This window comes from Pelophylax lessonae (assembly GCF_965119305.1).
Source record: "Pelophylax lessonae genome assembly, chromosome: 11".
Taxonomy (NCBI): domain Eukaryota; kingdom Metazoa; phylum Chordata; class Amphibia; order Anura; family Ranidae; genus Pelophylax; species Pelophylax lessonae.
In genome coordinates, this window is record NC_138778.1 from 180618817 (window position 1) to 180645326 (window position 26510).

General features: G+C 45.9%; 1 protein-coding gene across 2 annotated transcripts in view; it reads right to left on the reverse strand.

Moving 5' to 3' along the window:
* KCNH6 (potassium voltage-gated channel subfamily H member 6) overlaps positions 1-26510 on the reverse strand; it is a 352494-nt gene that overhangs the window by 61360 nt on the left and 264624 nt on the right. For both annotated transcript variants that reach the window (XM_082271267.1, XM_082271266.1), the window contains exons 6-7: positions 25269-25662; positions 11414-11613 (exon numbers count right to left, since the gene is read on the reverse strand). In XM_082271267.1, the coding sequence (XP_082127393.1) occupies positions 11414-11613; positions 25269-25662 (594 nt within the window). The remainder of the gene's footprint in view (positions 1-11413; positions 11614-25268; positions 25663-26510) is intronic.

The following is a 26510-nucleotide window of genomic DNA, read 5'->3' on the forward strand; positions in this document are numbered from 1 at the left end:
TGGAAGTGGAGTTAAGTGACACATTTTAGAAAACCTGTCCACCACCACCCAGATAATGGTGGAGCCCGCTGATGGGGGTAGTTCAGATATAAAGTCCATAGAGATGCAGCGCCGCGGTGCATCTGGAACAGGTGGAGGTAACAGGAGACCTGCTGGAGCTGAAGTAGAAGACTTAGACTGCACGCAAATGGAGCAAGCCTGGACATATTCCTCAACATCCTTCCGGAGTGAGGGCCACCAGTAGTAACGCAGCAGGAAGGCACAGGTGCGTTGCACACCAGGATTTCCAGAGAGTTTAGAGTCATGTGCCCATTTGAGAAGCTTGGGGCGAAGGGAGGGCCTCACAAAGGTCTTTCCAGGAGGGATACGTGGAGACTGAAGGTGAGTGGAGGCCAGGAAACAATTGGCAGGAATAATATGTTCAGGTTCAATATGACACTCTGAGTCAGCAACGTCAAATGACCTGGACAAGTCATCCGCACGAGCATTCTTGGAGCCGGGCCGGAAGGTGATATCAAAATTAAACCTGGCAAAAAAGAGAGCCCATCGTGCTTGCCTGAGATTTAAACGTCGGGCGGACTGCAGATACTGGAGGTTCTTATGATCGGTATAGATCAGAATACGATGAGGAGATCCCTCCAGTAGATGTCGCCATTCTTGCAGTGCCAGCTTGATAGCCAGAAGCTCCCGTAAGTTTTCTCTGTATCAGAAAACTTCTTAGAGAAAAATGCACAGGGGCAGAGCTTACTGTCATGCCTTTGGAGAAGGACGGCCTCCACTACCAAGGACGAAGCATCTACTTCCAAGAAGAAAGGCTGAAGAATGTCAGTACGTTTGAGAATAGATGCCAATAGGAAGGCCGATTTGAGCTTGTGGAAAACCTCGACAGCTTCAGGAGGCCAGGTTCTGGCATTGGCACCCTTCCGGGTCAAGGAGGTAATGGGTGCCACCAGAGAGGAGTAATCAGGGATGAACTGGCGATAGAAATTTGTGAATCCCAAGAACCATTGCGTTGCTTTTAGACCAGAAGGCTGAGGCCAGTTGGAGATGGCCTGAAGTTTAGCAGGATCCATAAGCAGCCCTTTATCTGTGACTATGTAGCCTAGGAAAGGAACTTGGGTTTGCTCGAAGAGGCACTTCTCCAACTTCACATACAAGCGGTGGTCCCGAAGACGTTGAAGAACCGTACAAACATGCTGGCGATGAGTGTTCAAATCTGGAGAAAAGATGAGTATGTCATCCAGATACACGATGACACAAACGTATAGGAGATCAGAAAAAATGTCATTAACAAAGTTCTGGAAGACAGCTGGGGCGTTACACAAGCCAAAAGGCATTACGAGATATTCATAGTACCCATCTCTGGTGTTAAAAGTGGTTTTCCATTCATCCCCCTCTCGAATCCTAATCAAATTGTATGCTCCACGGAGGTCCAACTTGGTGAAAATATGAGCATCTCGTAGCCTGTCAAAAAGTTCGGAAATCAAGGGTAACGGGTACCGATTCTTAATGGTGATGGCATTGAGACCTCTATAATCAATGAAGGGCCGGAGTGTACCACCCTTTTTCTCCACAAAGAAGAACCCAGCCCCAGCAGGAGAATTGGATTTACGTATAAATCCTTTCTGCAGATTTTCCTGGATGTACTTGGACATGGCTTGGGTCTCCGGGATGGAAAAAGGGTAGACTCTACCTCGGGGTGGTGAAGCCTCGGGTTGGAGGTCAATCGCACAGTCGTAGGGACGATGAGGAGTCAAACTGTCAGCAGCAAAAGACATCTCGGAAGGCCAGATACTGCCGAGGAAGAATTGGAGAGGTAGAGACCTCAGCCACAGGTACACGGAGAGGTGGAGACACCTTAGGGAGACAGGTCTGATGGCATTGCGACCCCCAAGATAACACTTGGCCAGAGTTCCAATCCAGATAAGGTGAGTGTTTCTTCAACCATGGAAGTCCAAGAATGATGGGACTAGAAGACTTGGGAAGTATCAGGAAGGAGACTTCCTCCAGATGAAGGACACCGACATGCATGGTGATGGAGGCTGTTCTGAAGCGTAGGGGTCCGAAGGCCAAGGTCGAGCCATCCACTGCCGAAACAGCTAGAGGCATAGCCAGGGGAACTAGAGGAATGCCCAGTTCAGTGGCCAAAGACTGCTCAATGAAATTCCCGGCTGCTCCAGAGTCTACATATGCAGAAACTTGATATGAATTTAGGGCCCAATGAATAGAGAGGGGTATAACAAATCGACGGTAGGTGGCAGAGTTCAGATTCTGGTCTAAATCGCCTCCCTCTGAGCGACCTAGACCCGAGAGTTTCCCAGACGGACGGGGCAGGATTTTATCATATGACCACCAGCTCTGCAGTAAAGACACAGGCCGAGTCTCAGGCGACGGGACCTCTCTTTTGGAGCGAGGCGTGTCAGGCCTAATTGCATGGGTTCTTCAGAAGCCAATACTGGGGGAGAGAGGGGTTGTTCCGGAATGTTCTGGACAACAGGAGCAAGGTGACCCAGTGGGGGGTGTCGTGGCACAGTCCTTTCCAGATCTCGCTCCTGGAAGCGGACATCAATTTGGATGCTAAGGGAAATCAAGCCATCCAAGGTGGTGGGTATAGTTCTGCCAGCTAGTTCGTCCTTAATACGATCTGCAAGACCTTGCCAAAATGTTGCAGTAAGAGCCTCGTTGTTCCATGCCAGTTCCGAAGCCAAGGTGCGAAACTGAACTGCATATTGACCAACAGTCATGTTTCCTTGACGAAGATGAAGAAGGGCTCCAGAAGCAGGTGAGGCCCTGCCAGGCACATCAAAGGTATTACAGAAAGCTTGTAGGAAGGCAGAGAGACTGGAAATGGTAGGATCTTGACGCTCCCATAGCGGCGAGGCCCAAGCCAAAGCTGGTCCCGACAGGAGTGAAATCATGTACGCCACCTTGGAACGATCAGTAGGAAAGTAATGGCCTGCTAGCTCGAAGTGGATTGAGCACTGATTGATGAATCCCCGACAAGCTTTGGGGTCCCCAGAGAAGCGAGATGGCGGAGGCAGCTGGAGTTTTGCAGGACTGACCTCTGCTGGAGGGATTGCGGAAGCCACAGGGGCTGACACAGGAGCTGGAACAGAGGAAGCTGGAGTAGGAACAATCTGCAGCTGATCCAAACGGGAAGAAAGAGCCTGCAGACACTGCATAATCTGTTCTTGATAAGCCTGCTGAACGTTAACTCTCTGCTCCAAACTCTGAAGTTGATCCTGAAGTGGCTGCGGTGTCTCCGACGAGCTCATGGCTTGAGCAAACTGTCAAGGGGTCTGTGGTAGTGAGCCCTTATAGATCCCCAGCTCAGGATTCCCCAGGGCGCGGAGTCTAAGCCCCAGCCTGCTTTTTCACCAGGGCCCCTGATGGTAGGGATGGACTTGCAGCAGACTGGAACCAGGTCGCGGTCCCCAGGTAGGCCCAGCTGAGAATGTGGAGACCGCTGGCGTGTGCAGGGTAAACAGGAGACTATAAGGAGATCCAAGAGACAAGCCGAGGTCAAGACAGGCAGCAGACAAACGTAGACGGAGGAACAAAGTCGGGTCGGTACACAGGAGATCAGATGCAATAGCCAAGGCATACACGGATGGGAGCTCAGAGAACAGCGAAGTTGCTCAAGCAAGGAACAGTGCACTGAGCATGTGTATATATAGGGAAGCAAACAGGGAGGTGACCCAGGAAGTAATTGACAGGATATAACCCACATTGGAGCAGGCGACGCCCATAGGAAACAGAGAAGCCCAAACACCACATGTGAAGGGAGGCAAAACAGAAGCACTGCAGCAAGGAGGTAAGAATATACAGACAAAACTATAGGCTAACTTGTGACAGTACCCCCTCTCTTACGGGGCCTCCCCACTCGTTTGGGCCCAGCCTTGAGAGGAAACTTCTGATGAAAAAGTTCACCAAACGAGGTGCAGAAACATCAGTGGAAGGAATCCAACATCTCTCCTGAGGACCATATCCTTTCCAGTCCACTAGATACAAGAGCCTCCCCCTGGAGAATTTGGAATCCAAGATTTGCTTGATTTCATACTGATCCGAAGTACTGGCTATTGGAGAAGGACGACGAATAGGAAGAGAAAACCTATTGATGATGTATGGTCTAAGGAGAGAAACATGGAAAACATTGGGGATTTTTAGATGTGACGGGAGACGGAGCTTAAAAGCGACAGGGTTAACCCGGCAGAGGATTGTAAAGGGACCAATGAAACGGGGAGCAAACTTCATAGAGGGTACCCTGAGACGGATATTCTTGGTAGAGAGCCAAACCTTATCACCAGGGAGAATTTTGGGGCTCACACGGCGATGGCGATCTGCAGCTACCTTGTACCTGGAAGCTGCCAGATGTAAATTCTTGGAAACATCTGCCCAGATAGAATTGAGAGACCGTTGCACCTCTGCGGCCGCCGGCATCTCAGCAGAGATCGGAACAGGAAATGGTACTGAAGAATGGCGGCCAAATACCGTGAAGAAGGGAGACTCACCAGTGCTGGCATTAGCATGGTTATTGAGGGCAAATTCTGGCCAGGGTAAAAGGTCTACCCAATCATCCTGATGGGCAGAAATGAAGGCACGAAGATACCGTTCCACATTCTGGTTAACCCTTTCCGTTTGACCATTTGACTGCGGATGAAAAGCTAAGGAGAAATCCAACTTGATTCCAAATGACGTGGCCAGGGCTCTCCAGAAGTGGGCCGTAAACTGAACTCCTCTATCTGAGACAATGTGTGAGGGCATACCATGGAGACGAAAGATTTCCCTAATGAAGATGGAAGCCAAAGTGACAGCAGAGGGTAGGCCTGGAAGTGGAGTTAAGTGACACATTTTAGAAAACCTGTCCACCACCACCCAGATAATGGTGGAGCCCGCTGATGGGGGTAGTTCAGATATAAAGTCCATAGAGATGCAGCGCCGCGGTGCATCTGGAACAGGTGGAGGTAACAGGAGACCTGCTGGAGCTGAAGTAGAAGACTTAGACTGCACGCAAATGGAGCAAGCCTGGACATATTCCTCAACATCCTTCCGGAGTGAGGGCCACCAGTAGTAACGCAGCAGGAAGGCACAGGTGCGTTGCACACCAGGATTTCCAGAGAGTTTAGAGTCATGTGCCCATTTGAGAAGCTTGGGGCGAAGGGAGGGCCTCACAAAGGTCTTTCCAGGAGGGATACGTGGAGACTGAAGGTGAGTGGAGGCCAGGAAACAATTGGCAGGAATAATATGTTCAGGTTCAATATGACACTCTGAGTCAGCAACGTCAAATGACCTGGACAAGTCATCCGCACGAGCATTCTTGGAGCCGGGCCGGAAGGTGATATCAAAATTAAACCTGGCAAAAAAGAGAGCCCATCGTGCTTGCCTGAGATTTAAACGTCGGGCGGACTGCAGATACTGGAGGTTCTTATGATCGGTATAGATCAGAATACGATGAGGAGATCCCTCCAGTAGATGTCGCCATTCTTGCAGTGCCAGCTTGATAGCCAGAAGCTCCCGTAAGTTTTCTCTGTATCAGAAAACTTCTTAGAGAAAAATGCACAGGGGCAGAGCTTACTGTCATGCCTTTGGAGAAGGACGGCCTCCACTACCAAGGACGAAGCATCTACTTCCAAGAAGAAAGGCTGAAGAATGTCAGTACGTTTGAGAATAGATGCCGATAGGAAGGCCGATTTGAGCTTGTGGAAAACCTCGACAGCTTCAGGAGGCCAGGTTCTGGCATTGGCACCCTTCCGGGTCAAGGAGGTAATGGGTGCCACCAGAGAGGAGTAATCAGGGATGAACTGGCGATAGAAATTTGTGAATCCCAAGAACCATTGCGTTGCTTTTAGACCAGAAGGCTGAGGCCAGTTGGAGATGGCCTGAAGTTTAGCAGGATCCATAAGCAGCCCTTTATCTGTGACTATGTAGCCTAGGAAAGGAACTTGGGTTTGCTCGAAGAGGCACTTCTCCAACTTCACATACAAGCGGTGGTCCCGAAGACGTTGAAGAACCGTACAAACATGCTGGCGATGAGTGTTCAAATCTGGAGAAAAGATGAGTATGTCATCCAGATACACGATGACACAAACGTATAGGAGATCAGAAAAAATGTCATTAACAAAGTTCTGGAAGACAGCTGGGGCGTTACACAAGCCAAAAGGCATTACGAGATATTCATAGTACCCATCTCTGGTGTTAAAAGTGGTTTTCCATTCATCCCCCTCTCGAATCCTAATCAAATTGTATGCTCCACGGAGGTCCAACTTGGTGAAAATATGAGCATCTCGTAGCCTGTCAAAAAGTTCGGAAATCAAGGGTAACGGGTACCGATTCTTAATGGTGATGGCATTGAGACCTCTATAATCAATGAAGGGCCGGAGTGTACCACCCTTTTTCTCCACAAAGAAGAACCCAGCCCCAGCAGGAGAATTGGATTTACGTATAAATCCTTTCTGCAGATTTTCCTGGATGTACTTGGACATGGCTTGGGTCTCCGGGATGGAAAAAGGGTAGACTCTACCTCGGGGTGGTGAAGCCTCGGGTTGGAGGTCAATCGCACAGTCGTAGGGACGATGAGGAGTCAAACTGTCAGCAGCAAAAGACATCTCGGAAGGCCAGATACTGCCGAGGAAGAATTGGAGAGGTAGAGACCTCAGCCACAGGTACACGGAGAGGTGGAGACACCTTAGGGAGACAGGTCTGATGGCATTGCGACCCCCAAGATAACACTTGGCCAGAGTTCCAATCCAGATAAGGTGAGTGTTTCTTCAACCATGGAAGTCCAAGAATGATGGGACTAGAAGACTTGGGAAGTATCAGGAAGGAGACTTCCTCCAGATGAAGGACACCGACATGCATGGTGATGGAGGCTGTTCTGAAGCGTAGGGGTCCGAAGGCCAAGGTCGAGCCATCCACTGCCGAAACAGCTAGAGGCATAGCCAGGGGAACTAGAGGAATGCCCAGTTCAGTGGCCAAAGACTGCTCAATGAAATTCCCGGCTGCTCCAGAGTCTACATATGCAGAAACTTGATATGAATTTAGGGCCCAATGAATAGAGAGGGGTATAACAAATCGACGGTAGGTGGCAGAGTTCAGATTCTGGTCTAAATCGCCTCCCTCTGAGCGACCTAGACCCGAGAGTTTCCCAGACGGACGGGGCAGGATTTTATCATATGACCACCAGCTCTGCAGTAAAGACACAGGCCGAGTCTCAGGCGACGGGACCTCTCTTTTGGAGCGAGGCGTGTCAGGCCTAATTGCATGGGTTCTTCAGAAGCCAATACTGGGGGAGAGAGGGGTTGTTCCGGAATGTTCTGGACAACAGGAGCAAGGTGACCCAGTGGGGGGTGTCGTGGCACAGTCCTTTCCAGATCTCGCTCCTGGAAGCGGACATCAATTTGGATGCTAAGGGAAATCAAGCCATCCAAGGTGGTGGGTATAGTTCTGCCAGCTAGTTCGTCCTTAATACGATCTGCAAGACCTTGCCAAAATGTTGCAGTAAGAGCCTCGTTGTTCCATGCCAGTTCCGAAGCCAAGGTGCGAAACTGAACTGCATATTGACCAACAGTCATGTTTCCTTGACGAAGATGAAGAAGGGCTCCAGAAGCAGGTGAGGCCCTGCCAGGCACATCAAAGGTATTACAGAAAGCTTGTAGGAAGGCAGAGAGACTGGAAATGGTAGGATCTTGACGCTCCCATAGCGGCGAGGCCCAAGCCAAAGCTGGTCCCGACAGGAGTGAAATCATGTACGCCACCTTGGAACGATCAGTAGGAAAGTAATGGCCTGCTAGCTCGAAGTGGATTGAGCACTGATTGATGAATCCCCGACAAGCTTTGGGGTCCCCAGAGAAGCGAGATGGCGGAGGCAGCTGGAGTTTTGCAGGACTGACCTCTGCTGGAGGGATTGCGGAAGCCACAGGGGCTGACACAGGAGCTGGAACAGAGGAAGCTGGAGTAGGAACAATCTGCAGCTGATCCAAACGGGAAGAAAGAGCCTGCAGACACTGCATAATCTGTTCTTGATAAGCCTGCTGAACGTTAACTCTCTGCTCCAAACTCTGAAGTTGATCCTGAAGTGGCTGCGGTGTCTCCGACGAGCTCATGGCTTGAGCAAACTGTCAAGGGGTCTGTGGTAGTGAGCCCTTATAGATCCCCAGCTCAGGATTCCCCAGGGCGTGGAGTCTAAGCCCCAGCCTGCTTCTTCACCAGGGCCCCTGATGGTGGGGATGGACTTGCAGCAGACTGGAACCAGGTCGCAGCCCCCAGGTAGGCCCAGCTGAGAATGTGGAGACCGCTGGCTTGTGCAGGGTAAACAGGAGACTATAAGGAGATCCAAGAGACAAGCCGAGGTCAGGACAGGCAGCAGATAAACGTAGATGGAGAAACAAAGCCGGGTCGGTACACAGGAGATCAGATACAATAGCCAAGGGATACACGAATGGGAGCTCAGAGAACAGTGAAGTTGCTCAAGCAAGGAACAGTGCACTGAGCATGTGTATAAATAGGGAAGCAAACAGGGAGGTGACCCAGGAAGTAATTGACAGGAACAGGATATAACCCACAGTGGAGCAGGCGACACCAATAGGAAACAGAGAAGCCCAAACACCACATGTGAAGGGAGGCAAAACAGAAGCACTGCGGCAAGGAGGTAAGAATATACAGACAAAACTATAGGCTAACTTGTGACATCCACTCTCACAGGTCTCAGAACTCTTCCCCAGGTTCCTTATACTTCTATGCAGAATACCAGACTGGTACCACAGCAAAATTAGTAAATTATGGATGGGCCCCTGGTCCCTTCAAATCTTACCGCCCTACCATTGACAGACCCTATTTATAGGCCTTCAAAAGACTGCTAACCCTTACTTACCTATGCTATCCTACATGTTAGAGATACCTATGTGAGCATAGGTTTTATCTCTTCAAGACCGAGTCCCTTGACTGTGTTATTTGGTAGCACTTCACTTTCTTAACTGATCTCAGGTCCTCTCTTGGCAGAGGTGTGCCACCCTCTATTGTGTCATATCCTACTTAAGGAAATGCTATTTCCCATTTTTAATTACTCTCAACTTGCTATAATGATAATATGCAAGAGCCTGAACTAAATATACTCAACTTAAACATTACCTATGGACTCCCCTTGGACTCTTTGACTTGATATTGCTTGGATTTTGAGTCAATGCTTTCCCAGTCCATCAGATCTGAACATCCGCTCTCTCTGGTCTACCAAATTTTGTTAAAAGAATGCCATCCACATCTTCCCCTTTTTATATTGAAATAGGAACAGAAATGAGAAAAGACATCTGATGATATGGATTGGGACAGAGTACTGACAGTTGCTTATAAAACATCTATCTCATCACATGCTCAAGAACGTAACTACAGAATATTGTCCAGAAGATACTGCTGCCCCACAATCTTACATAAAATAGACAAATCCACTCCTGGTACATGTCGGAGGTGTTTACAGACCCCTGGCACTATGACCCATATTTTGGGCACCTGCCCTCGGATCATTCCCTCCTGGGATAAGATGCTAGAACTGTCATTAAACTTGTGGGTGATACCTTTCCAAATATACCACATGACAGTGTTATCTGTGCTACCAAACTCCTAAAAATAAATCAAAAAGTTTCTAATCAGGCACTTTTTAACAGTAGCGCGCTCAGTGATAGCAAGACAGTGGCCACAACCTGAAGCTCCTTCTTTATCTGCATGCGCATGTGAAGTGGAAAATATCAATCATATGGAATGCATGATTGCTTGGGAGGAGGGCAAGTCCAAGTCCTATAAACTCACATGGATTATTTTGTCCAATTTTCAATATTCTTCAAATTTTGGATCCTTTATATCCTGAAGCATCTGACAGTTCGACTTCTCTGGGGATTATCTATGCATGGGTACCTTCCCCAGCCTTTTTTTTTTTCTTTCTTCCTCCACCTACCCCCCTGCCCCTTCTTATGTAGCTCTCTTTTTTTCCTTCTGTACCACTGATGCATGATGTCTACTATTGTTGTAGGATTATCCTTTTCGATACTGCCGATTGATGTTTATTGGTGTCCAACCCCTTAATGGGTATATATAATGTTGATGATTTGACCTTTTACTTTTGATGTGTATGATATTATAAGACTCGTTTCTTTCTTTTCATACCTGTCATGTCATATACAAATGTTCCTAAAAGAAGTTACACTGGATTATTCAATTCGCTAGATATGTGTTGTACATGTCTACACTCAGACCTATATACTTGTTATAATACGCTATGTGTACCTCTGGACTATGTTTTGCCACATCTGAAAACTTAATAAAATGTCATTAAACATAAAAGAAGAGGGGATGCTACACCTTGGTAAACATGGCCCTTTCAGAACTTTTTCGAGATGTGTTGCTACCGACAATTTCAAAAATGACTTTATTTTTTCCTTAAAATGGTATATTTTCTTAATTTAAACAACTTATATGTTTTTTTATTTTCTATTGTGGAAAAAATATGAGTTTATGAGATTTGAAAATCATTGCATTCTGCTTTTATGTAGATATTACACAGTATCCCACATTTATTGGAATTGGGGCTGTAGTACACAATGTAACAATCTACAATCCATAGCAGCTAATTGAATTTCAGCAATGTTATCAATCAAAATTTATGAAATATGATTTTGATTGGGTGATGTGGCTTATACACCATGCCCCTCAGCTTTTTTTAGTACACAATGAGAGAGATATGTAGGCTGCTATTGTTGGTCTCTATCTTAAAATGATTGTTACCTGCTGTCTCTGCCTTCAGTACTTACTGATTCACTGACCCAGAAAAAGCATGAACTCAGTACGCAGAAAAAAGTAATAGAAAAGTTTGTTACCTTAATACTTGTTTCGCATCAGTGACCCAAAGCACTAAAGTCAAATCATTAGCATGGCAGCCAGGAAACTTTCATTCTTAGTATGAGGACTGTGGTGGAAGCATACATATTTCTCTCATGACAAGTTATTTTTAATAGCAGTGAATGGTGAGCAGTAACCTCCAGCCACTCATCAAATATAAAGTAAAGCTTTCTCGTTTAGTGTGGGAAAGAACAATTGATTGGTAGCCCTTGGCTGTTGCATGTCATTTGCAATTTGTGCATTTTGTACCGTATGATTCTATGCGAAGCTATAAGAACCTGGACTAACATAGTTTCTGTCTAGCAGTATTAAAATATTAAAGAGCCACTGCACCAAAAACAGATGATATGAAAAGCTGCAAGTTATATAATTAAGAGACATAATATACCAGCATGATGTTTCAGCTCGCTATCAAATGTAGCCATAACATTTTTGGAAGGAATGAATCTTAAAACAATTATTTTTGGGGCATTTTTGTCCAGCAGATGGATGGATGCTAGTATGCCAGCTAGCAAATCAGTGCACTCACCGCATTCATGTCAATGCCATTGGTGTAGGACCAGGCATGCTGGAAATACTCTTCAAGGCGCTGCCTTAGTGGGTTGGGGATTTGATGGAAGCGGATAAACTCCTTGACACGCAGCATCTGTGTGTGGTAACGCGCAGTGCCGGAGTACAGGCGCTGGATTATGGCAGACACATTGCCAAAGATGCTAGCATACATTAGAGCTAAAAGAGACAAATACAAAAAGATAAAATACCCAGAAACTAGAATAATGCAAAAACGGCCTTACAAACTAGCTTATATCTGACATTAACACCTCACTGATGGTGTTTATACAAAAACTGGAAGGGAAAAGTGTCTGGGTACTAACCAATCAGATTTCAGCATCCTTTTATTATTGTTGTTTAAAGAATGCAAGGAATCAAGTTAGTCCTTCTTTTGGAGAAACCAGACACTTTACTTTTCTTGAGTTTGTATACCTTAGGAAGGATGTGTAACTCAAAGTCACAGGTCCTGGTGCAAAAACTGACAATCTGATTCATAATATAAAACAATCTTTGATGTTGTTCTTTTTTGGATTGTTGTGGACAATGCATTTCAGTAGGTGTGCTTGAAATTAATTTTAAGCATTTTTGAAGCCATTGAAAAGTAGATACAGATTGCACTGATATTTGTTCCTTTCCCTGTATAAAATAAGTAAAGTGGTACTCTGTACTGTGCCAAGGAAGAAGAGGGTAACTTCATGTACCTTCCAGTCATTACTCAAGCTCCCCCAAAATATTGACTCAAATAATCCGCTTACAATGCCTCCTATTAAAGTGTCACCATTAAACCCAAATCAGTATAAACTGTAAATACATGCTTTACTTTGCCACTAGAGCATTTATTTTTAATAAGATTGCCAAAACCCAGTTGATCCTACTGTTCTCTTTCCCTCCCTCCTTGTTTGTGTCTCGGCTGAGGCCTTAGATTGTGTAGACCAGCCATTGCTACATCTACTGAGCATACTCCAGTTTCAGTTCCCTTTTATGCTGCTCATTTCCTCCTTTTTCATATATGTGCAGCTGTAAAGTCACACATGCAGGCGTATACACAGTGGTAAATGACAGCCCCTTTAGTCCTCCTCCATCTCCTTGTATTGCTAAACACTATGGAGGTGGGATATAAGATGGTAATTGATGGAGGCTTCACCTCCCTACTAGACCCAACACATACACACAATAGACACAGACTGGAGGGGCATGACACAGCATGTTATTGGCAGAACTTCCTCCAGATATTTTTACAGTGTGAACAAAGTGAAAGCCTACACCATGTTATTGCAAAAAAAATAATAAACATTTGTTTTTAAATATAGATTTGTAATATGCTCTAAATTATTAATTATTTATTTTGATTCTGTATTCTGAAAGCTGTTTTCTCTTTTGTTCATTGACGGACACAGCTCCTGATATTCTTAACTATTGGGTTATATAGCCCCCTACAGGGGTAGGACACTAGGCAGAAAAAAAGTCTAGCTACACCTATGTACAGTCCCAGGGGGTATACTCCATCTCCCTGCTATAGATACTCAGTTTTTTTCTGCCTAGTCATAAGTAAGGACCTAGTTCCCTGCTGGGATCTCTGATCCTGGCAATTTTTTTATTTTTAGATAGGAATTTATCTTGTCTCCTGGATTTTTCCTGTGAGATCTACAATCAACTGCCGGACTGGGAGACGGGCTGGATAATCTAGATCCAGTGGTCACCCCAGTCTGGCCAGTGAGTGCACGCAGCCCTCAGCTCTGCACTAGGTGGGGGTTGTACTTGGTGGGGGCTGGTGCATCGCTGACGACTGGACGATCGGCTGTACTGGGGGGGTTGTACTTGGTGGGGGCTCCTGCCAGGACCCCCCGTCCTGCCTGGGTCTGTCCCTGAGGCCTAGGGATCCCTCCTTAGTCCCTGGAAGCCTACTGGTGCTGCCATTTTGTTGTAGCCTGTGTGTTTATATACACGGTGGCCATGTTTGTGTAGTCTGGCGGCCATTTTGCAGTGGTTTGCCATTGAAAATAGCGGTGGCCATGACAGTGGAGCCCTGTGGGTGGCGATTTTGGCGGTGGGAGCCCTTCCTCATCTCCTGGTGCTGGCTCTTGGATCCTTTTACTTCCTGATCACCACGTATGCAGTGCAGATTTTTGCTGGTGGCTGCAGGTTCCTGTTTCTGCTGGGTGATGAGTCTGTTGGGTTTTCTCCCTCTCTGCTGAGGATCACTTGGTGCTCTGTGCCTGGTGACTGGGTGGTGCTGCCAGCGCGGTGGGGGTGTCCCTTACAGTGTTTTTACACCTGTTTTGTGGGGTTCCCCTGGTGACTCATGGAGTCTTTGGAGCAATATTCCCACCTGATCCCCTCTCTGAGGCAGCGGGGCCCTCCGGGTCCCAACCATCCATCAATGCATTGATGCTGGTCCTGTAGTCCTTTGTGTACCGGGTGGAGGTGGCTTTTAGGCCATGGGCTAGCAAAAAGCACTCCCCGCCTTCCCCTGCCTTATTTGTCTCATCAAATCCTGAATCTGATTTGGCCACTGCGGACGTGGGTCTCCATGCTGGGTCTGCAACCACGCGCCCAGAATCCTTTGATAGTGAGAATGATTCCTCCATGTCTGCAACCACGCACGAAAAGGCGCTGGTGGAAGCATTGATTGTGTCTGTGCATGGGACCTTGAAGATGGAGGATGCAGCTACAGCTGCAACGGAGGCGCAGGTTCCCTTCAGCACTCACAAGCAGCAAAGGTGTTTCCTTTCCCCACCTATTTTGACAGAATTGTTGCTAAAGTGTGGGGACAACCAAAGCGTCCCCTTGGGGTCCCTAAGCGCTTTACTAGGCATTACCCCTATGAGGAGTTCCTTATTAGGAAATGGACTGTGGCACCGGTGATGGACCCCTCCGGTTTTCAGATTGAACAAGGCAACCATGATTCCGGTTGAAGAGTCCCCGGCCTTTATGGATCCGGCTGACAGGATGGCGGAGGCTGTGGCCCGCAATATGTACACTCTGGCTAGTTCGGCACTGAGGCCGGTATTCACCATTGCCCTGGCGTCGCAAACTCTGACCGAGTTGGCTAAGCTTTTACACTATGACCTGGAGGGAGAACAGCTCCCCCTGCCTTTGCTGAGCTGGCGGACCAGCTGGTCCAGGTGCTGCAGTTTATCTGTGATGGCTCTTTGGATGCGGCTCCCCTAGTGGCCCGGCTTTCTGTTTCGGCAGTGATCCTTCAGCGAAAAAAACAATAACATCACATACATTCCAGACAGGAAAATACTAGAACCAAAACAAGAACAGAACACAATACAGCATAAAGTAAAAATGGTTCTGGTATTTTCCTTTCCGGGATGCATGTGATGTTGTTGTTTTTATTGAGGAATGCTTCTAATATGAATAATAAAGCTACATTATTACTTTCTACTTTGTATCTCATTGCCACTTTTTTTCAACTAATAGCCTCTTTTTTCCTGTTTCTATACAGGGTATTTTGTTGCAGTGTGTTGTTTAGGCTATGTTGAAAGAGACCATACAGGTGCAGGCAAGATTGGGTAGAATAATGATATAATAAGCTCTGATTTATGCTGTACTAAGGGCAAGGAACCTTGTCGTAGATGTGGGCTTGGGCTTTCCTTCTTATCTCATAAGAAGTTTTTTGTCCCTCAACTGACAAGAGCTCGAAGCCTTTCAGGGCCTCCTCTGGAGGTTCCAAATGAACTTGGTCTGGCAAACCAAAAACAAAGATGTTGCAGTGAACTGCCGGGAATGGTGTCCGCCTAATGACAAGGTGCGGTGAGTAGTATCCCCCCTCTTTTCTCTGGGAATTGCTGGGGTGGTTGCGGGCCCTCCTTGGGAAAGGTAGGCCCCCCAGTGTCCTTTCTCCCCTCATGGTTTCCCCCCTCTCCCTAGGGGGGTTTCCCCTGCATTGGTCATCTTCACCTGCCCCCAGCCTCTTCCCTAGTTGCTGGCCCCCTTTTAGGGGTGCCTGCACTTTTTTGCGCTGCGGGGGTCCCTGGGGTGATTAGTTCCCTGGGGTCTAGTGGGGTCCTGCGCGGCGCTGACATTTTTTGCTGTGGATGGTTTTCTTCAGCCTCGGAGGCCATGTTTGTGTGGTCCAGCGGCCATGTTTTGGGTTTCCCATTGTAGTCTATAGCAGCGGCCATTTTTTCGTAATCCAATGGGCCCTCTAGTGTCAGTGTCAGCGCTTCCTCTTTGATCGCAGTGTGGCAGGCTGTTTGGCGCTCTGAATCCACCTCTGGGTGCATGGTGGTGAGTCTCTGTGGGTATACAGTCCTTCCTCTGCTATATACAGTGCCATGGGTGCGCTGATCCTTTTGGTGTTCCAAGTGGTGTGCAGGGTTTTTAAAAAAAAACAAAAACAAAAACAAATTTTTTTTCTTTTGTAAATAGTGCGGCTCCGATTAAACCATGGAGTCTCTGGAACGTGTATCACCACATGACCCACTCCTTGAAGCTGCGGGACCCTCTGGATCTCCATTTGCCCTGGCGGCCCTGCAGTCACTTGTGTCAAAGGTTGATATGGCCCTGCAAAGGCGGCCTAGCAAGAAGCGCCCCCTGCCTTCACCTGTATCCTCTGGCTCCTAAGAGTCTGAGATGGATTTGACCACTGCGGACGTGAGTCAGCCCACTGGATCTGCGTCCACACACCCTGCTCTAACAGTGAGGATGAATCCTCCTCCTCGGCAGCCGCGCATGAAAAGATGCTGGTGGAGGCATTGATTGTGTCAGTGCGGGAAACTTTAAATTTGGAGGACTCTAACGGTTCCACCATCTGTGGACTCTCAGGTTTCCAGGCTAAATAAGGCCACACTTTTGCCAGTGGAGGATTCTCCATCCTTTAAGGATCCTGTGGACAAGAGAGCTGAGGCTCTGGTCCATTACCTTTTTACCGTGGCAGGTTCAATGTTGAGGCCGGTGTTTGCTATCACCTTGGTATCCCAGACCTTAACGGTATTGGCAAAAAGTTGATGTCAGGATCTGGAAAGGGGGTCAACACCTTCCTGAGCTGGCCGATCAGTTGATCCAGGGCTTACAGTACATTTGTGATGCATCTTTGGATGCGCCCCCCTTGGCTGGCAGAGTATCTGTGACGGTGGTGATTCTTCGCCGCATGATTTGGTTTAAGTACTGGTCGGCTGACCAGGCTTCTAAAAAGGGGCTGACTGATCTACCTTTTGTAGGTGACCGTTTGTTCAGTACCTCTATGGAGGAGATCATTAAGGGCCTTATGGGAGGTAAGAGTACATTACTTCCGCAGGTTGCTAGGGGCAAGGAACCTCGCCGTAAACTTGGTCCTTTTTTCTCGGCTCACAAGCGGCCCTTTCGTCTGACTGGATCGCAGAAAAAAGGTTTGAGATCTACCCGTAACTTCACGGGCAGCTCCAAGAGACCCTGGAATGGTAAGGTTCGGTTGTATCTGGCGGTGACCGAGTCGATTCGGAAATCCGATTCTTTGTTTGTTCTTAAGGATGGACATCGTAAAGGGCAGGCTGCATCTGCTATGACCATTTCCAAATGGATCAGGCAGACGGAGTGCAGGCCTATTCTATTAAGGGTCAAGTTCCTCCTTTCCCTGTCAAGGTGCATTCTACGAGGGCGCTTAGTGCCTCCTGGGCCTTTCGTCATCAGGCGTCAGTGGTTCAGGTGTGCAAAGCAACTACGTGGTCATCTGTACACACATTCACAAAGTTTTATAAGGTAGATGTACTTGCATCTTCGGATGCTCTGTTTGGCTGCAAAGTTTTGCAGGCATGCGGTTGCAGAGGCGCCCGCCTCTTAAGGAGGGTGTATTTTTACGTGGTTGAGCTCCTGTTTTTACCTGGTTGGCTATGTTTAGCCCTTGTTGGGAATTATATGTATTGCTGTGTTTTTCCCACCCCTCATGTTAATACTGCTTTGGGACATCCCAAGGGTCTAAGAAGACATGGAGCTGTGTCTGTCAGTGAACGAAAGAGAAAACAGGATTTTTGTTTTACCGTAAAATCCTTTTCTCTGAGGTTCACTGATGGACACAGCATCCGCCCCTCTGTTGGGTTGAGTTATGTGTTCTTCTGACACTGCTTGTTACAAACCGAAGTCCTATAGCAGGAAGTGATGGTATACCCCCTGGGACTGCCTCAGGGGCGTAGCCAAAATTGCCTAGTCCTACTCCTGAAGAGAGAGCAGCATAAGCCAAGGGTCTAAGAAGACATGGAGCTGTGTCTGTCAGTGAACATGTGACAAACAAACGTGTGTTTGCACACATCTCAGTAGGGATTTTGTTCCTCTTCTCTTTACAGATCTTCTCTAAATCCATAGGGTTTCTTGGCTGTTGCTTGGCAACTAGAAGTTTCAGCTCCCTCCATACATTTTCTCTAGGATTAAGGTCTGGAGACTGGCTAGGCCACGCCATGACTTTATTGTGTTTCTTCTTGAGACACTCCTTTGTTGCCTTGGTGGTATGTATGGGTCATTGTCATGCTGGAAGACCCATCCACGACCCATCTTCAGTGTTCTGGAGGGTTCTCATCCAAAATTTTACAATACATGGCCCTGTCCTTTGGCCCCTCAATGCGGCAAAGTCGGCCTGTACCTTTAGCAGAGAAACAGCCCCATAGCATAATATTTCCACCTCTGTGATTGACTGTAGGGATAGTGTTCTTAGGGTCTTAGTCAGCATTTTTCTTCCTCCAAACACCTCCTCCGAGTTAATGCCAAAGAGCTCAATTTTAGTCTCATCTGACCACAGCACTTTCTCCCAATCTTTCTTTGAATCATTTAAATGTGCAATCTTCAAACTGGCCTGTACATGTGCCTTCTTGAGGACGGGGACCTTGCAGGCACTGAAGGGTTTCAATCCATGGCAGCGTATTGTGTTACCAATGGTTTGTTTGGTGACTGTGGTCCCAACTGCCTTGAGATCATTCACAAGCTCCTCCTGTGTAGTTCTGGCCTCATGATCATTCTTACCCCATGAGGGGAAATCTTGCATGGAGCTCCAGACTGAGGGCGATTGATGGTTGTTTTTTATTTCTTCCAATTGCGAATAATGGCTCCAACAATTGTCTCCTTCTCACCAAGCTGCTTGCTGATGGTCTTGTAGCCCATTCCAGCCTTGTGCAGATCCACAATCTTGTCCCTGATGTCCTTTGACAGCTCTTTGGTATTGCCAATGATGGTGAAGTTTGAACGGAGCACCTTCTTAAATTGACAGGACTGATCTGTGTACCACATGAACACATAATGTAGCCATTTTGTGAGAGCCAGAATTATTGTTGGTTAGTAGGGGATCAAATACTTATTTTACTCACTGAACTGCAACTCAATTTATAACATTTGTATTGTGTTTTTTTCTTCGTTTTTGTTTGATATTCTGTCTCTATCACTACACAGTACACCTATGATAACAATTATAGACCCTTCATTTCATTGTAAGTGGGCAAACTTACAAAATCTGTAGGGGACCAAATAATTGTTTTCCCCACTGTAACTCTCATCCCCTACCACTTAGATCTGAAAAGGAAAACTGTATTAAGAAGAATATCTAGGCTGCCTTTGCAGCCCTTCACCTGAGAATGCTTGCTGTCTAGCTTTATTACTTCCTGTGTCACTGACCAGAAAGAAACATGAAGTCACAGGAAAGTTAGAACTCCATCTACATATTTGTCCGAGGTCTAAGGGTCCTTGCACACTAGGCATCAGAAGAAATGCCAGAACTGCTGGCAGAAAAAACAGCAGAAAAAATGCTCCTATGGAGCATATTGTACATGCATTTAGGCTAATTTAAACATGTTTGCATTTATAAGTATTTTTCTCCAAAACACTAGAAAAAAAGTACAGTTAAAAATGCTTGAAGCGCCTAAATGCCACATTTAGGCACATCAAGTGTTTTTTTTCTGCCCTAAACCTCCTGAAAAAACGCAATTGTGATTTTTCTTTATCGTACATCATGGGACACAGAGCCATTTTCATTACATATGGGTTATACGCAACCTTCAGGTGTATGGACACTGGCAACCAATCAGACAGGAAGTCCCCCTATATAACCCCTCCTATACAAGATGTACCTCCGTTTTTTAGCCAGTATCTTAAAGGTGATGGTCACGGTGGAGAGACTCTCCACATTTTTTTTATTTGTAAAGAAGAAGTAAGAAGATTATGCTATTTACCCCGATCAAAGATCTCTGAATCTAAGGGGTTAGCAATCAGATCCATCCAAAAATGTCAAAGACTAAAAGGATGGTACCTGAGCCCCGGGAAAGCAGATACAAGGTTTTGCCTGTAACGTTGTTCTTTTTAGGCACTGGGATCCGGACCCTTGGTAAAACCAATCCCAAAGGCTCTCCGGCAGGGATGGGTGAGGATTGGATTCTTGTTATAAGACAGAATCCTGCAGCAGGATTGGTAAGTTTACTTACAAAAAGATTTGTAAAAATATTTTCATGCACTATTCCCTTTAAAGATAACAGATACCGAGTGCCATGTTAGTCTCTACAAGAGACAATGGATGTATTAGCTATGTCAAAGCACACCTTGTTTGTTCAAACATTTTCTTTGCTCTCCCTATGCAAAACAGTAGGTGTATCAGCTATGTTAAAGCACACCTTGTTTGTTTAAACATAATGTTTTTACCCTGTACTGATCACCTGAAAAGTATCAGCTGTGACAAAGCGTGCTTGTTGCTTATGCTGCTCTCACCCCATGTTGTTTGGCGTGTAGTTTCACCTTGGCATGAAAACGCCCGCGCATCTGTCTCCTCGGAAGCTTCGGATTAAGCAAATGCCTTCAGTGGTGTGTCTGTGGCGAAGGATCGTCCACATGCGCAAATTTTCACCATCTAAACACAAGCGTAAGCTTGGAGCGGGAGGGGCTTGTCATGGCGCGATTGGCGTGCACGTGAATGCCACATAGCACGACGCGTTTGCACAGTACAACCGAAAATGGTGCATGTTTTAAGGAATTACTTTCACTGCGCAGGCTGCTGTTGGGAGGCTGGAGGGACACAGAGCAGCAGCAGGTGGGTTTTGTGAGTCACTGTGGTTGCATGTTTACAGGCACAGACAGGTTCTGTATCTTTGGGATAATCAGTGCTAAGTTTGTCTTGCTTAAGAGCAATGCCTTCCCAAAAAAGGGTTGGCGGGGGGCACATCTGGAGGGGGCACTGTGGTGCCGTCGTCAGGCCTTGAAGGTCTTAGTCGTGCTTCCTCTGTGTCTACTCCCTCTGAGGGCCAGAGGCAACTAGTCAATCTGGGCTATTATGGTTGTCAGGCATAGTAGCTACTCCTAGTTCTTCTGTCGCAACCTACGTCACTAAGGATAATTTGGGATTGGCGTTGACCGGCCTTGAGGGTAAGATTGCATGCATGATTGCAGCATTGCAAGGAGGCAGGAAATGGGATAGATCCCCCTCACCTGAGGATTCCACTTCTGGGGAGTCAGGATCTGAGGAGTCATACTCGGCCTCTCAATCTCAGAGATTGTTGATTCAGTCTCTTACTGAAATGGTCCGGTTTTGATACAAATTACCTCCCTTAGAGATGTCTGAAGTGTCTTTTTCCTCTCTAGGCTCAGTGCGCCCTCGTCATAGCCCTCAGGCTTTTCCCTTACATCCGCTCTTGGAGCAGGTAATGTATGCTGATTGGGATCATCTTGATAGGATTTTTATTCCTCCCAAAAGGTTTTCACTATTGTATCCTATGGAGGAAAAATTCAAGAGAAAATGGACTATGCCCACTGTGGATGCTGCCATTTCTTCAGTTAAGTTTAACTTGTCCTGTAGATAATGCCCAGGTTTTTAAAGATCCAGCCAGAGAGAAGTTGGAATGTTTACTAAAGGCCTCCTTTGCTGTTGCAGGGTCTGTGATACAACCAGCAGTAGCAGCTATAGGAGTTTGTCAGTCTTTAAAAGACCGTATTAAGCGAGTGTCCTGGACGGTTCCTTCTCAAGGAGAGTCTGTGAAAGATTTGACATCTACCTCGCACTTTATGTTTTGCAGTGGATTCTCCTAAAGACTCCATACAGCAAATGTCACGGTTTGCTCTTTTGACAGTGCATATACGCAGAATCCTATGGCTAAAAAGCTGGCCTGCAGAATTAATGTGTAAGAAGTTGCTGGCTGACTTTCCCTTTCATGGTGACCGCCTATTTGGTGATGATCTGGATAAATATATCCAAAGGATTTCGTGGGGAAGAGTGCGTTACTACCTGTTTCGAGGAAAATCAAACGTCCTTCTTTTAAGACTCCCAGCACTCAGACTCCCAGTGCTTCTAATTCAAGGCAGTTGCGACGGCCCCAGCTGTCTGGATCTAGGACCAAGCCTTCAGGGCAAGTACAGAAGAAACCCTGGACCCAGAGATCTACCAAGTCTACCTCTAAGCCTTCCTTGTGAAGGGGCACCCCCACTCAGTTGGGTAAGGGGAAGGCTGCTACGGTTCTCGAAGGCCTGGGTAGAAATAATTCAGGACAACTGGGTTATTTCCACCATCTCGCAGGGATACAAACTGGAATTTCGGGTGATCCTGCATCCTCGGTTTTTAAGGTCAAACATACCTGCAGATCCTCTAAAAATATCTCTCTATTTAAGGTCCCAAAGAGTAATTACAGAAGTGCCGGAGGACGAAAGATTCAGGGGTTTTTACTTAAACCTTTTCATAGTCCCCAAGCCAAATGGAGACGTTGGACCTATTCTAGATCTCAAAGCTCTGAACCAGTTTCTGAACATTCATACTTTCCGTATGGAGTCAATTCATTCAGTCAGTGTCTCCCTGCAGGGAGAGGAATTTCTAGCATCCATAGACATCAAGGATGCATATCTTCACGTGCCTATTTTTCAGGCCCATCAAAGGTTTTTCCAGGAATAAAAAACTAGCAGGCAGACTTTCTGAGTCATCAACAGATGTTTCCAGGGGAATGGTCCTTGCACCCCGAGATCTTTGCATTGATCTGCCAACGCTGGGGGTCCCAGATGTAGATCTGTTGGCATCCAGGTTCAACAACTAGTTTTGTGTCCAGGACCATGGGATCCACTGACAGTTGGAGTGGATGCTTTGGGAGGAGTTTTTCCCTGATCTATGCCTTTCCTCCAGTTCAGCTGCTGCCACGTTTTGTTCGCAGAATCCATCTAGAGGAGAAACCAGTAATTCTGGTTGCTCCAGCATGGCCAAAGAGGTCTTGGTATGCAGAAATTCAAAAACTGGCAGTGGCGAAGCCTTGGGTTCTTCCACTGCTTCCGGATCTGCGCTCTCAGGGTCTGATATCCCACCATTCTTTTACAGTCTCTAAGCTTGGCTATTGATGCCTGGATTTTGAGAGAGCGAGGTATATCTGGCCCTGCCATTTCTACCCTGATAAATGATAGAAGACCAGTCTCTAGAGGCATTTATTACAGTCTGGAAATCTTACTTTACCTGGTGTGAAGCCAGGAAATGGCATCCCCGCAAATATATCATTGGGAGAATTCTAGCCTTCTTGCAAGTAGGGGTAGATATGAAATTAGTCTTAAGCACTATTGAGGGTCAAATTTTAGCCTTGTCGTTTTTTTTCCAGAGACCGATCGATTCGTATTCCTTGGTTCAAACCTTAGTTTAACGGATGTTATGTATGCTTCCACCAATGAAGCCACCATTGTGTCCTGGGGATATAAATTTGGTGCTGGCAATTTTACAGAAACAGCCTTTTGAGCCCATGGGGCATATTTCCCTGGTTCTTTTGACCAGAAAATTGGTCTTTTCGATTGCAATAACTTCAGCCAGAAGAGTATCAGAACTAGCAGCTCTTTCTTGTAAAGAGCCATTCTTGATTTTACATCACGATAGGGTGACTCTACATCCACATCTACAAGGTGATGTCCGTGTTTCATTTGAATCAGGACAATATACTGCCTTACTTTTTTCCAGATCCTCAAACAGAGGGGGGAAAGTTACTACATTCTGTTGATGTAGTACGTGCTCTTAAGACTTACTTGAAAAGGTCGGCTTAGATTCGTAAGACCGATCTTTTGTTCATACTGCCAGCCCAGAAAAAGGCAGGCAGCATCTAAGTCTACGATTTCTGGTTTTGATTCACCAGGTTATTATCCAGGCGTAGGGTTTGAAAGGGAACATTCCACCTTTTCTGGTGAATGCACACTCTACCAGAAAAATAGGTGCCTCTTGAGCAGTTCGCCATCAAGCTTCTATGGTTCAGATTTGCAAAGCCGTGACTTGGTTGTCAGTGCATACATTCACCAGATTCTATCAAGTGAATGTTAGGACCCAGGAGGAGTCTGTATTTGGCCGTAGTGTTCTGCAGGCAGCTATGTAGACCTTTTGTGGTCTGATGGCGGTATTTATGGTGTCCTCCTCCCCTCAGGTGCATTGCTATAGGACATCCCATATGTAATGAATATGGCTCTGTGTCCCCTGATGTACGATAAAGGAATATGGATTTTTTGTACAGCTTACCTGTAAAATCCATTTCTTGGAGTACATCATAGGACACAGAGGTCCCTCCCTTCTTGTATGGGGTATTTATTGATTGCTATAAAACTGAGGTACTTCCTGTATAGGAGGGGTTATATAGGGGGACTTCCTGTATGATTGGTTTTCAGTGTCCATTCACCTAAAGGTAGTGTACAACCCATATGTAATGAATATGGCTCTGTGTTCCGTGATGTACTCCAAGAAATGGATTTTACAGGTAAGCTGTGGAAAAAATCCATATTTTTGCAGTCTGTAAACGCTACTCTACAAACATGCCTGTAAATTCCCAAATGTGCATTGACACTTTGGCTAACATAGAGTTGCTTCTACAGGCTAAAGGAAAAATTGCTTCTACAGGCTCAAGGAAAGAACGCCAAACACCTGTATACGCAGCATTTTTTATGCCCAGTCTAAAGGTGAGGTCTAAAATTATTAAAGTCTTATGCTGGCCAAAGATGGATCGAAAATGATCTGGTTCAGTAAGTACTAACAAACGACTTCCAGCGAACAAGAATGTTGGAAAACTTTTGTGGATCAGTCAGCTGTAAAGTACCGCTGTCAGAATAAAATGGCAGAGAAGGGGGGGGTTCCTCCATTCACCTTGCTTCTGTTGTTCTGTTTTAATCAGCCTACTAGCTGATTAAAAAAAATAAAATAAATTAACCCCCTATGGCCAGCCTTAGAATCGGCATGACAACCTAGCAACTAGAATTTTCATAAGAATAGGTCAGCAATGGCAGCCTACATATTCCTCTTAGTACAGCAAGTTCTAGCACATTCCTCAGCATGTTTTATTGTGGGTATGGTGAGATGTACTCCTCAAAGCCTTTTCCAGCCCTGTGTTAAGAGTTTATAGGCCTATTTATTTAAAAAGAGAACAATCATTGCTTACTTTGTCCTAACACTAGGACTGTGCAGACGTTCTTAAGTCCATGTTAGAGCACTGATGTTACCTCTGACCTGATACATTGCTTAAACAAGTTCCCACCAGATTCTTCTAAAAGTACACACAAGTCAGATGAGTGGGATCCTTCAAAAATTTATCACTGTGCCTCTGAAAATGCATGGCAATGTGAGTTACTGTTGCCATGAAATTTCAGGTGCATTGATGGACCCTATTTAGCTGATTGCAACACAAGGGACTTTTTCAATATACTGTACTTATGGTAGTATGAACATCTACTGAAATAAATAGATATTTTGCATACCATGCGCATTGCCTGCTATAAAAAAATAAAGCAAAATGCATGAAAAAAACAAGAGAGTGAGTTAACCTCCTTGGGTTATTTACAAAAAGAATTTAGATCTAGTGTACTATTCACTTCTTTGTCTTCCCAATGGCTTTTGATTTTGTTTTGTTTTCCTTTATAAAGAGGCTTAACCATTTGTACAATATACTTACATCCAATCAGCATGACACAAATGGAGAAGATCTTCTCTGAGTTGGTGTTTGGGGAGACATTACCAAATCCAACACTGGTCAGGCTGCTAAAGGTGAAGTACAGTGCTGTCACATACTTGTCCTTGATGGAGGGCCCCGAGTTAGTACCATTGTAAGTCTTTCCAATCTGAATGGCTAAGTTATCCAGCCAGCCAATCTTATGTTCCATGTAGGGCCGCTCCACGTTGCCAATGGCATACCAGATGCAGGCCAGCCAGTGAGCTATAAGGGCGAAGGTGCACATTAGGAGAAATAATACAGCTGCCCCATATTCAGAATATCGATCCAGTTTCCGGGCCACTCGAACCAAACGTAGCAACCGAGCTGTCTTCAATAGGCCAATCAAAGTGGTTGTCTAAAAGAGAAATTTAGAAATTTGGAATTCTTTATTTTAAGAAACATAATCTCTCTCTGTTATTAATGCACATTACATAAACAAACCCTGCTCACTTCATGTGACACTGTTTTTTTCATTAGCCAAGTATGGAATGCATGGCTTTCACTGAAAAGCAGATACTTTATATTTATGGTTATTCCACTTAACAAGTTATATATCTGTTTATTTTATACATTCATATAGCTTCAATAAATAATGCAATACTTAGCAGGGAACATGTGGCCATCCACTGTTTATGTTTCTACAGACACACACACCTTGTAGAACCAAAATGGGTTGAAACTAGTTTACTTAGCAATATGATACAATCTAAAATTTCCAGGGCATCCTAGAACATCCTGTGTCATCTAGTGAGTTTAGTGCACTCTTGTGCATCCCGTGACTGTAGTGCACCCCAGAGCATCAAGTGTCATATTGTGACCCCATGTGCCCCGTGACTCCAGTGCACCCCAAAGCAACCTGTGTCATTTAGGGGTTTATTTACTAAAGCTAGAGAGGACAACATGACTCACAATTCTGCAGCAAAACCAATCAGCTTCTAACCTCAGCTTGTTTAATTATGCTTTAGTAACAAAACCTGAAAGCTGATTGATTTCTCTGCAGAATTGTTACTAGCCCTCTCTAGCTTCAGGAAATACACACCTTAGTGACTCCCAGGGTATTCTGTGCACCTCTGTGGCATCTGTGCCTTCACGCAGTCTCTGGCACTCTTTTCACTTCTTGTCTAACACGCTACGCTCCACTGAAATTACACTCTGCTGCCTCTCCACCCCCAGTTACATTCTTGCAATCACACAAATTGTCCC